The sequence below is a fragment of the Carassius auratus genome, chromosome 8, assembly GCF_003368295.1.
Source record: "Carassius auratus strain Wakin chromosome 8, ASM336829v1, whole genome shotgun sequence".
Taxonomy (NCBI): domain Eukaryota; kingdom Metazoa; phylum Chordata; class Actinopteri; order Cypriniformes; family Cyprinidae; genus Carassius; species Carassius auratus.
In genome coordinates this window covers 18271859-18284271 of record NC_039250.1, presented here as the reverse complement: position 1 = coordinate 18284271, position 12413 = coordinate 18271859, and the positions used below count along the sequence as shown (strand labels likewise).

The 12413-nt window shown below is 35.6% G+C and overlaps 1 protein-coding gene across 2 annotated transcripts in view; it reads right to left on the bottom strand.

The window, feature by feature from the left end:
- The window catches only part of LOC113107469 (GDNF family receptor alpha-2-like), an 82325-nt gene that overhangs the window by 45824 nt on the left and 24088 nt on the right, over positions 1-12413 (bottom strand). For both annotated transcript variants that reach the window (XM_026270008.1, XM_026270007.1), the window contains exon 3: positions 2886-2972. In XM_026270008.1, coding sequence (XP_026125793.1) covers positions 2886-2972 — 87 coding nt within the window. The remainder of the gene's footprint in view (positions 1-2885; positions 2973-12413) is intronic.

Sequence of the window (12413 nt, the reverse complement as noted above, 5' to 3'; positions counted from 1 at the left end):
ATAATAGATTGTTCAGTTTTGGGTGAACTATCTACTAACTACTAGTCTCCATTTAATCCAAAACTCATTTTCCCCCTTTATGTTGTCATATTTAATCAAGTGAAGATTGAACAACCCTAACAATGCATACAAATATGCAACAGACATAAAATGCTACTTAACTCACCTCTTAGTGGAATTACACGGTCACCTAATGTTTACACCAGCAGCTAACGGAGGTTGTTTGTGTGTCCACATTTCCCAGCTGCGATGTTTTTATTTTGTATACAGAAAGGAGGAAAATATGCAAACTCTAAACCTCAGCTGCAACTCAGAGCAGGCCTTTCAAGACACAAAAGTGGCATTATGTAACAAATTGGCAAAAAGATTGATCTGACAACCCTGTTGAATCCACTGCTTTCTGTTGTGCACATGAGATTTATCATTCTGAATAAAAATGAGTTATTTTGGTTGTCCCAGGCTCTGTGAGGCTCTGATAATGGATTGGAGGCAATATTTCTGTCCTCTACTGTCTGTAATGACTGCTGTCGGTGAATTAAACATTAAACTCATGGCAAGGTGACAAATGCCGAAAGTGGTTTTTATTTTACTGGAATAATCACTTGCTCCTGTTTCTTTTTCCTAGAAAGGAAAAAGACTAATTTATCTTCATTTCACCTTGTACTAGGGGTGTAACGATACGCGTATTCGTATTGAACCGTTCGGTACGAGGCTTTCGGTTCGGTACGCGGTACGCATTATGTACCGAACGGTTCGTTGGACTAATTAATTAAATTTGGAAAATAAAAAAGGTGTGTGAAATATAATGTTATGCGTTCAACAAGGTAGCCCAATAACCCAAACGACGTAACAGGCAATGCCCCTGACACCCCCGAAGAAAAAAAAACACCAACTTATATGTTTATGTTAGGCTACTCAGTCAGGCGCTCGCTCACTCAGTACGCGCTGAAGGCTCGGTACGGAGCCCCGCACGTCACCTGTAGGAGAGAAAAAACATCAATCCGTGGCGACGGTTTTGCAATCCGTCCCCTCAGTTTATAAACCGTGCTCATGAATTAATAAACTGTTCACTCGGTTTAACCAATAGTACCCAGGATTAACAAACCGTGCCCACGAATTCCCAGTCCGTGCGTTTAGATTGTGTAAACCGTACCCTCGGTTTTTGAATCCGTACCCACGAATTCATAATCCGTGCGCACGCTTTCGCAATCCGTTCCCTCGGATTTGAAAACTGACACGCATTTTACACTTAACAGTGAAACATGCATCTAACTCCGGCAGGTGGGGTGAGGTGGGTGGAGCTTAGTATAATAAAATCACAAAAATAAGTCTTCATGTTAAGAAAGAATTGTACACAAGCATTTCCAAAACTGTCCAAAGGTTAATTAAAAATAAAGCAATTCACAAATTATTTTATGACAAATATTTTTACTGTCTTGTACTCATTTATTTAGCCTACAAATTAAAATTATAAAAAATAACTTTATTTTTATTTGTATCATTATTATATATTATTAAACAGGTTATGCATAAGAATCTTTTATCCAAAATAACTTACAAAAGAGGAAAAAATTACTCCAGAGTCAGTCACAATGCCAGGTTTATTGCACAATAATAATCAAGTGCTATTATAGATTATCAGCAATTGAACAAGATTTTAATGCGCATCTTTCTTATTAAATCTTTGTATTCCACCTCGTACTACACTTGATAGAGAATCACTTAAGACACTTTGCTGTAAACCTATTCCACATAATAATATTCAATAAAACTGTATGTTAACACGTAGGAGTTTGCTGCATGAATCCGTGAGTACGGTTTACAAATCCGAGGGAACGGATTGCGAAAGCGTGCGCACGGATTATGAATTCGTGGGTACGGATTCAAAAACCGAGGGTACTGTTTACAAAATCTAAGTGCACGGATTGGAAATTCGTGGGCACGGTTTGTTAATCCGTGGGCACGATTTGTTAAATCGAGTGAACAGTTTATGAATTCGTGAGTACGGTTTATAAACTGAGGGGACGGATTGCAAAACCGTCGCCACGGATTGCTTTTTTTTCTCCTACAGGTGACGTCCCGGCTCCGTATACGGACATCACCGCAGCGAATGGTGCATTTACGTTATAGCCGCGGATATGAGACCTTACTCTGTAGTGGAAAACGCAGGTTTTAAGAACATGCTTAATGTAATTGAGCCCCATTACAATATTCCTTCACGAGCCCATTTCAGACAGACCGTAATTCCTGCTTTGTTCCAAAAAACATAAGCCCACTAAACACACTAAATATAAAGAGTTATAGAGTTCCATATAAAAAGAGTTACATCTTTGTATTTGTTCATAACCACTACAACAATATTACATTTAATTTTTAAAAAAAAAAATTATAAGGAGCTATTTTTGTTTTATACAGTATGCTGCTAAGAAAACACCATAGAAGATGGGTAAAGAATAGCTCCATCATTGTTCAATGTAAAAAAAACACATACTTTGTTAGTTTTAATAAATAAAACATTTTTTAAAAAATCAAGGAAATTTATCTGCCAATTTTTTCTTTTTGCTGTATCTAAAACGTACCGAACCGTACCGAACCGAACCGTGACATCAGTGTATTGAACCGAACCGAACCGTGAATTTTGTGAACCGTTACACCCCTACCTTGTACATAGTTTGGATTGAGCTAAAAGAACTTATGAGAGTAAAAAAAAACTTATTTTAGTGGTCTTAGAACATAATTCATTTAGGGCTGGATTTTCATAGAAGAGAGGACAATGTAAAAAAAAAAGCCAATATCAATTACAAACAGTGGAGTGTATTGCAAGAATGTACAGGGCTGTTCCACATAATACAAAAAAAGATTGTAATGAAAATGTTGGTGTTTACCTGAGATGATCGACGCCAGGCGAAATGCATCTGAATGTCGGTGAGGCGTCATGGGTTCGTAAGGAGATGGCTCATAAAAATCCTCACCTAAAAACAAAACAAAAACAATCAGGCTATTAAAATCATGTTTAGCATTATACATACTGTATGACCTCTGACCTTTAACCTCTTTACACATTAATTTGCAATGAAAATAAATGCTACATGGCATTTGCATGCTACATTGTTGTCACATGACCTCATTATGCTGTATGTTTAGTGCAGTGATTGGCATCCTATTATCAGCGGGGGGAGTTTTGCATTTTAATTCAATTTAACAATGCTGTCCGATAAAATAATGAGCAAAAAAAACAATAATCTCAACTAGTATCGCTCACAATTTATTCATCACATTGAAAATGGAAGGTCAAGTAGAGTGCATTGTATTGTGGGTTACATAATTAGACTTTATACATTTTAGAGGATAGTGTCATACCAAATTGAGAACTTAATTTTTTACTTCACAAAAGCAGTTGCCTTTTTCCATCTGCAAGAAAAGATGTTTCAAATGCACCTCATGTTTTTCTGGTAGCTTTAGCCAGTTAGCTGAACTACTATTGGGTGCTCGACATTTCACATTTTGTTTTAAAAAGTTATAAAATGTCCCTTGTGAAAAAGAAGTACATTTTATACTTAAAAGGAGTACTTTAAATATTCTTCCAAAAGTATATACTTAAGTGTGAAACAGATGTAATGTTTTCAGATACTTCACTGTTAAATGTTACTTAAATAAAATTAAATAAAAGCATAGTAGTTTCAATTTATTAAATGCAATTAATTGAACTGTTTATCCCAATTAATTAAGGCTTAAAGGGATAGTTCACCCAAAATTTTAAATTAAGTCATTAATGACTCACCCTCATGTCGTTCCAACTCCGTAAGACCTCTGTTCATCTTCAGAACACAGTTTAAGATATTTTAGATTTAGTCCAAGAGCTTTCTGTCCCTCCATTGAAAGTGTGTGTACGGTATACTGTCCATGTCAAGAAAGGTAATAAAAACATCTTCAAAGTAGTCCATGTGACATCATGGCGTCAGTTAGAATTTCTTGAAGCATCGAAAATAGACTTTATTCAACATTGTCTCCTCTTCCGGGTCTATTGTGAGTGCGTTCACTGCAGTGTAGTGATATCCGGTTTGCAAACAAATAATTCGATTTAACCAGTTCTTCTTAGTGAACCAGTTGAACCAGTTCACCAAACCGAACTTAATGGTTTGAAACGGTCCGCGTCTCCAATAGGCGTCAATCCACAAATGACTTAAGCCGTTAACTTTTTTTAACGTGGCTGACACTCCCTCTGAGTCAAAATAAACTAATATCCCAGAGCAATTCATTTACTCAAACAGTACACTGACAGAACTGCTGTGAAGAGAGAACTGAAGATGAACACCGAGCCGAGCCAAATAACGGACGAAAGATTGACTCATTTTCAAGTCATGAACCATTTCTGTCGGACGCGTCCGATTCAAGAACTGAGGAGCTGTTCTCATACTGCGCATGTGTGATTCAGCATGAAGCAGACTGACACACAGCGGTTCTGAAACGAACTGGTTCTTTCGGTGATTGATTCTGAACTGATTCTGTGCTAATGTTTTGAGCCCAGGTAAACCAAAGGCTTGAATCAAGGGCAATCATCGCAAATGATGCCATACGTTCAGCACAAAAGAACCGGTGAACAGTTGTTTTTTTTTCAACCGGTTTATTGAATCGAACTGTCCAAAAGAACTGGTTCACCGAAAAGAACCGAACTTCCCATCACTACTGGTGATACCAAAACTGATGCAACCGGTTCTTGACTTGTTATTTGGCTCGGCTCTGTGTTCATCTTCAGTTCTCTCTTCACAGCAGTCAGTGTACTGTTTGAGTAAATGAATTATTCCGGGAAATTGGTTTATTTTCACTCCGAGGGAGTGTCAGGCACATTCTTTTTTTTTAAAGTAAATTGTGGATTAATGCTTATTGGAGACGCAAACCGTTTCAAACGATTCAGTTCGTTTTGGTGAACTGGTTCAACCGGTTCACTAAGAAGAACCGGTTAAATCGAATAATTTTTTCGCATACCAGATATCACTACACTGCAGTGAACACGCTTACAACAGACCCCGGAAGAGAAGACAATGCTGAATAAAGTAGTAGTTTTTGTTATTTTTGAATCAAAATGTATTTTCGATGCTTCAAGAAATTCTAACTGACGCTATGAAATCACATGGACTACTTTGAAGATGTTTTTATTACCTTTCTGGACATGGACAGTAGACCGTACACACACTTTCAATGGAGGGACAGAAAGCTCTTGGACTAAATCTACAATATCTAAAACTGTGTTCCGAAGATGAACAGAGGTCTTACGGGTTTGGAACAACATGAGGGTAAGTCATTAATGACATAATTTTCATTTTTGAGTGAACTATACCTTTAAATGCATCTTTTCATGCAATTTCATAATGACTTCGCTAGTCTTTGAAATTTAGCCCAACGTGTTCTACTGACTGTGCTGACAAAAATCTAGCTAAACTAAAATATACTTTAATTTAATTTGTTTTCAAACATATTTCATGTATTTAAATTAGAGCGGTCAATAAATTTAAACAAAAATCTGTAATTAATCACGATTATTATTTTTTTTTTTACTAAATTTGAGATATTAACAGCAATTCAAAATAAATGAATAATTGAAAGCCATTATTTTTAACATTTAATGAGCTTTGAAATATAACTTTTCATTTGTGAACTTCTTCACAAGCTGTAAATTGAATATAGATTCATTTTTATTCAAGCTAAAAAAATAATCAGCAAAGAGCAGAGATTGATTTCTCTTTTTCTTTTGTTCTTTGATGACAGAGTATGCAGCAGGTTTCAATTTAAAAGCATTTATTATGCAATTATGTAAAAGTCATTTCATGGTTACTGTTTGCTTCCAAATGTAGCCATTCATCTCAAAAGAACCATATCTCAAAAACCGCATAAACTGCAGATTAAACTGAACCCAGTGCAATCAAACTTTTTCTGTTTTACTGGAAGTTTTGTGAATACTAGCTGTCAAAGCAATCTTGAACTGAATTAGAGACAGAAAAAAAAAAAACCTCAGCAATGAGTGCATGAAACTTTCTCTTGTCAAAATTGAAAATTAGCCAGCCTCTCCCTGTGGTTCTCCCTTCAAACTGTCTCTGTCGGGAGCTTTAATCCAGAATTAAAAATTCTCAATCATTCCATGTGATTCACACACCTGCATACTAGCGGGGGGCACCAAGTCCTCTTTTCTGTTGGGGAATGTGGATCATTGGAGTATTTAAGCTGTGTCAGTCTGATTTTTATCATACCATGAGCTCCACTGTCACACAGTGGTTTCTGAGGCGGATGGGTTATGTGTGGACATGTGCACATGTGGAGATGTGATGCAAGATGGCATATGTCTTCAGACAGTCCCTAAATCACATTAGATCACTAACATGGAACAGTGCATGTTAAACATCACTCCACCTGCTGACCAAGTGTCAAGGACTCTCTCTACGGTTAGACGGACATATAGCATGGCGTGAATTATCCTAACTAAAATGAACAGACCACAGTAAAAAAAAAAAAAAAAAAAAAAATGTCAAAGAGCAAATGAAGTTGGTTATACATTTAAAGACATTTGCAAAGGACTGGAAACCTAATCAGATTTATCATTCCAGTTAATCATTTAAAGTCACAAGAAAGTACTGCAGACAGACTGAAAATGTGAAATATTAAAGGGCCAATGACATAAAACATGTTGATTTTTTCAATTTAATGACTCAAAAAATGTCACGTTATGTTGCCACATATTACTCATTATTTTGTGAAAATACATATCAGTCATATATATATATATATATATATACATATATATATATATATATATATATATATATATATATATATATATATATATATAATTAATTAATTAATTAACATATCCAGACAAATAGGCGTCAAATTATTGACCCTACAACTTAATATACAATTGGCGTACCAACACCTTTCAAAATATTTTGGATAACTGTAATTAAACGTGATCTGCAGGGTCTCTGTCATGGCATTATTTAAAAATGGTGTCTAAAGATGGAAAATCAGTTACTTTTAGCCAAATTATAATAGACATGAAAGGTCATAAAAAGTCATAAAAATCAGCAGAGCATGGATGACTGATGACCTTTTATAATTTGTGTCTGTGATGCCAATAATGATTTTAACACTCCAGAAACCACAAGAGTAAGCGGCATCCCACGGGGAAGAAAAATCACAAATATCATCTCCTTAATATCCCAATTGTTTCTCAAATGGAGACATCTGCTCTCTCTGATGTTTCTCCTAAATAAATAAAAAATAAAATAAATTTAAAAAATGAAATTTTACAAGTGTCTAGAGTTTCTGAAGAAAACTTCAACGTTTTAACCAAACAACAGACTTAACATATACTAAAAAAAAGAATGCTATTATACTTTCCGCATTCATTTTGTATCTGTTTACTCTTACTGCATGTCAACTATGGTCTCATTTGTGTCTATTTCGATTTCTCCCCATAATTTTACGAGACGCATTGGAGAAGCTGATACTCCAGTGTTACATGATAACTCCATTATATATCCAGAGCTGTGAAAAAGCAAACTCCACGCGATCAGCTTTTCCTCTGGGACTCTTTTTTTTTTCTTTGTTGTGACTGCATAGTTATGTTTGAACTTGACAACACAAAGCACAGTGTGAAGCTGTTTTAAATAGCACTTACTAAATGCACAAAACATCTGAATTAGCATATGTCCTTTCCCGAGTGACATTTCAATCTGAATAAGAGCTCCATCTTTCCCTCGCTCTCTCTTTGCCGATCCTTCACCTGCAATCATCACAATGTGAAGTGAACTCTGATGGTCATTTGGAGAGACAGCCTATTACCTGAGTCCACAGGGAGTCTGTCTCTGTTTTTCCCCTCGTGTCTTTCTCCCTCTTGTGCTTTCTTGTGTTCTGTCTCTTTGTCTCTGTTATGTGTCTGTCTCTTTTTGTCAGTAAGCCCAGCTCAGGAATGCCGAGGTGACAGCTGAGCAGCCAAACGTTGTCTGACAGTTTTCTACTCTCTGCATCTCACTGTAGCATCAGGTGAGAGATGCCAAACTGCTCTCGGTTTCCACAGCTGCACGCGGCCAATCTTGGCAGGAGTTTTAACATGCATTCCACTACAGATTTGGATTTCTTCTTCAACACTGCTAGTGGACATAAAAGAGTGATTGGGGCAAATATAGCAGTTGTTTCTCAAGGTTTCTTGCTCAACATTAGCTAATCATTCTCACATAATTCTACACTTATTCATCTTCGCCCTAGTATCAATTTTATTTGTATTTTCCCCTTTTAAGAAGACATTGTTTTTTAAAAAGAACTGATCATAAAGTATAAATCACTTGGTTGCACAGATAGTATTTTAGCTTTGCATAATACGTAAGAACATAATTTTGAAAACTGATATGTACTTGCACAATAACCAATTGTTTATCAATTTTCAACCAAAACAAGTATTTTTATTAACACTTGCATGCTGTGCATTTAAATGTATTTGTATTTACACATTTTTAATGATGGCATTTCAATTTAAAACATTTAATATACATAAAATATAATATTGAACAACACACTGTTTATAATAAAACCACTGCAGTAACAGTATTTTCTGCAAGTACATTTAATAGCAAGGACAGTTTATATATATACTTTTAAGATTTGAAGTACACTACAAATGCACTTTCAATACAATTGAGCGCATCTATTTTTTCACAAGGCCAGAAAGGCAAGAAAACGTGAAACAGAAACCCAATTTTTCTCTAGAGAGGATGTGTAGTCTTCAACATATTGAACAGCTGTTTACTGTACTTCATTTATATATATATATATATATATATATATATATATATATATATATGTATATATATATATATATATATATATATATATTAGGGGTGTAACGGTATGCAAAAATCACGGTTTGGTACGTACCTCGGTTTTAAAGTCACGGTTCGGTTCATTTTCGGTACAGTAAGGGAAAGAAATGGAAACATTAAACTGCAGGTTGTTCATTACTATAAAAATTTTTTAACAATTTGTTTGCTTTTTAATAAAATATATATAAAATAAAAAAGAATAAGAAATAAAATACTGCTGCAAAGTTCTCCCCTAAATAAAATGCTGTCAGTCTCAAACCAATATCATATAATAAAATATAATGAAAAATATAAATAAATAACTATGATAACAGTGCAGCATTACCAATCCCAGCTTGTAGGCCTGCTCATATTTAATATATATATATATATATATATATATATATATATATATATATATATATATATATATATATATATAAAACATTTCCAAAGTGTAAAGTGCAGCATCGACAATTTCAGTTTTTAGACCTGCTCAGATTTCGTCAGATTGCCTTGGACCGATCGGAATTAAGAGCAAAGGTCTGTTTAAATGCCGTAAAGCCGTAAATGCGTTTGAATTACGATCGTTTTTTCCTAGTTGTAGTGATGTTCACACTCGTGTGATGCCTTTTGAAAACCTTAGGCCGGTGACATATTGGCTGGCATATTGCACCAGTCAAACATAGTCTATTTTGCCGTCAATACTGTTGACGGTGTTTTTTATCAGTAGGCTTGTGTCGCCGGCCTTAGAATCAGCTCCAGGGCGGGATTTTCGCTAAATAAGGAGACTTCCGCCACTTAATATGTTAGTTTGGAAACACGAAATGTACCTATGTTCTGCACACAAAACGTGCACTGTACCGAAAGCCCTGTACCGAAATGGTCCATACCGTTAAACCCGTTTCGGTACAGGGCTTTTGGTACGGTGCACGTGTGTACCGAATGACGGAATGCAATATTTTGTGCGCGGAACATAAGTAAATTTTCGTGTTTTCGTGCCTGCTTGAGACAAGAACCTCAGGCGCACGGAAAACGTGTTCATGCTAGAAATAGAACCGACGCCTATTTTTCACGCAACAAGCGCACGTGTTAGAAGCGTTTCCAGACAAAATAGAATAGGAAAATATGTTTTTATGTCATTTTGTACACAAATACATATTAATTCATGACACTTTGATGTTTGAAAGTCTATAGGTTGACATACATTTCTGATATAAATGTAATTTAAAAAATAAATTAATAATTATCAATTTTCAAATATTGCACCTGTCAAACATAGTCTATTTTGCCGTCAATACTGTTGACGCTGTCCTTTATCAGTAGGCTTTATATTTATGCTTGACATGAAGTATAGATATTGTTGTCGTGAAGACAAGAGCCTGGTCTGTCGGCAGCTTCCCTCTATGTCACCTACAGTAGCAGCAACGCGCCAACACCGCGTCAGGCACGATTCTGGTGAGGCAGGCCTACAAGCTGAGATTGGTAATGCTGCACTGTAATCATAGTTATTTATTATATTTTTTATTATATTTTATTATATGATATTGGTTTGAGACTGAGAGTATTTTATTTAGTGGAGAACTTTGCAGAATTATTTTATTTCCTATTCTTTTATTATATATATATATATATATATATATATAATTTATTTTAATTTTTTTAAGTGTATAGTAATAAACAACCTGCAGTTTAATGTTTGCATTTATTTCCCTTACTGTACCGAAAATGAACCGAACCGTGACTTTAAAACTGAGGTACGTACCGAACCGTGATTTTTGCATACCGTTACACCCCTAATATACTCATATTCATCGTATATATGTATGATTTAACAGGTGAGGTTCATCCTGTGCTTTGGTTTCCCAGTACTGTTTTGCTTAAACTGTAAACCATTCAAAAATTGCTAACGTCCTGAGGTGATGAAGATGAATATTATAAAATCTCTCCAGTACAGGGAGTAACCACTTTGATGGATGTTTGTTGGAAGACCATAACCATAAAGAATCATTCCTCCAAAGTATGTCCTATCCCAGTCTGTTCGCTGTGAAAAATAAACACATAATCGATAAGCACAGTATAATGAAGGAAGTACGCTCAAGAATCGGCTGCTCTGTTGAAAGAGGACAAAATGAATATTTGAAGTCAGGCTTCAACTACAGGGTGATTTACCTGTGTAGTTAGTCGTAAAAAATACGGAGAGCAAAATTTTTTGAACGGAAAAAAAATGATGATAGCAGCAGAGCTCCCAATCTGCAGCTAAATCACAGTGTGATACGCTTCGCTGATGAATGCTGGATAATTGCCTTTGTATAACTGTTTGTGAAGGAACAGAGAATGAGGATTTCGCACCATTATCCTTAGACATTCAAAACATGTGTGACCTCTATGACATCTCCTGACAACATTTTTAAATAATGTCTCACCATTAGACTCTGCTGACCTTTTTCATACAAACACTGTAATGAGTTTATACTTAAACAACAGATTTGCTTGGTTCCTTGCATGTTTAGCTGTAATCTATTTCTTTTTTCTACTTCACTGGCATAAATATGTAGTTAACACTCCCACCGCCGTCCTTAAGCAACACATTTCTCTTCAGTGCTGTCACCACCGGCTTTCTCCACAACACTGATGTTTGGAGCACAAACTGTGTCTAATAAGCCTTGGCTATCCTGTTAATACTCCATTAGGTCAGCAGGAAACAAGTAATTCAAGCAAAGCAAGCACTAATGTCTCTAAAACATCAGCCAAGACATTCAATATCAACCTGACTGAATAAGGCCTTTGATCCAGTTCCAGTACAGACACAAGATACAGAAACAGACTGAGATTTAAGCCACAATGTCCAATGGTTTATTTTAGAGACATCCTGTTAGGATACTTACAAAGTTCCTGAATTTACATAACCTGTGTGTGTGTGTGTGTGTGTGTGTGTGTGTGTGTGTGTGTGTGTGTGTGTGTGTGACATATCATGACACAACTCTGTATAATGACATAGGTATGACACAGGTATTACATGGAGAGGGTGACTTATGAGGACATAACCCATGTTCCCATTTTTCAAAACGCTTATAAACCATACAGAATGAGTTTTTCTGAGAAAGTAAAAATGCACAAAGTTTCCTGTGAGGGTTAGGGTTAGGTGTAGGGTTGGTGAAGGGCGATAGAATATGCAGTTTGTTCAGTATAAAAAACTTTACGCCTATGGGATGTCCCCACTTTTCACAAAAACAAACATGTGTGTGTGTGTGTTTGCTCCCCTAAAATAAGCTGTAACTGGCAAAACAGTCCCTTTAGTGTCATTTTTGATGTTCAGGGTCCTCCATTGCTTCAAATAAGAAATCTTTGGCATCAATATGCAGACACAAAAGGCACTGGAAAGTCATGATTAAATTATATATTGGGTATTAATATTTCCATTATTGCATATTTTGGGGTGTGATTTTCAATGTAAACAGCCACAACATTTTTATTTACATTACACTACTTACACATTCATGAGCACATAACCCAACTCCTACTTCTAAACCTAAACATTTGTCAATTTAAATCACAGTACAT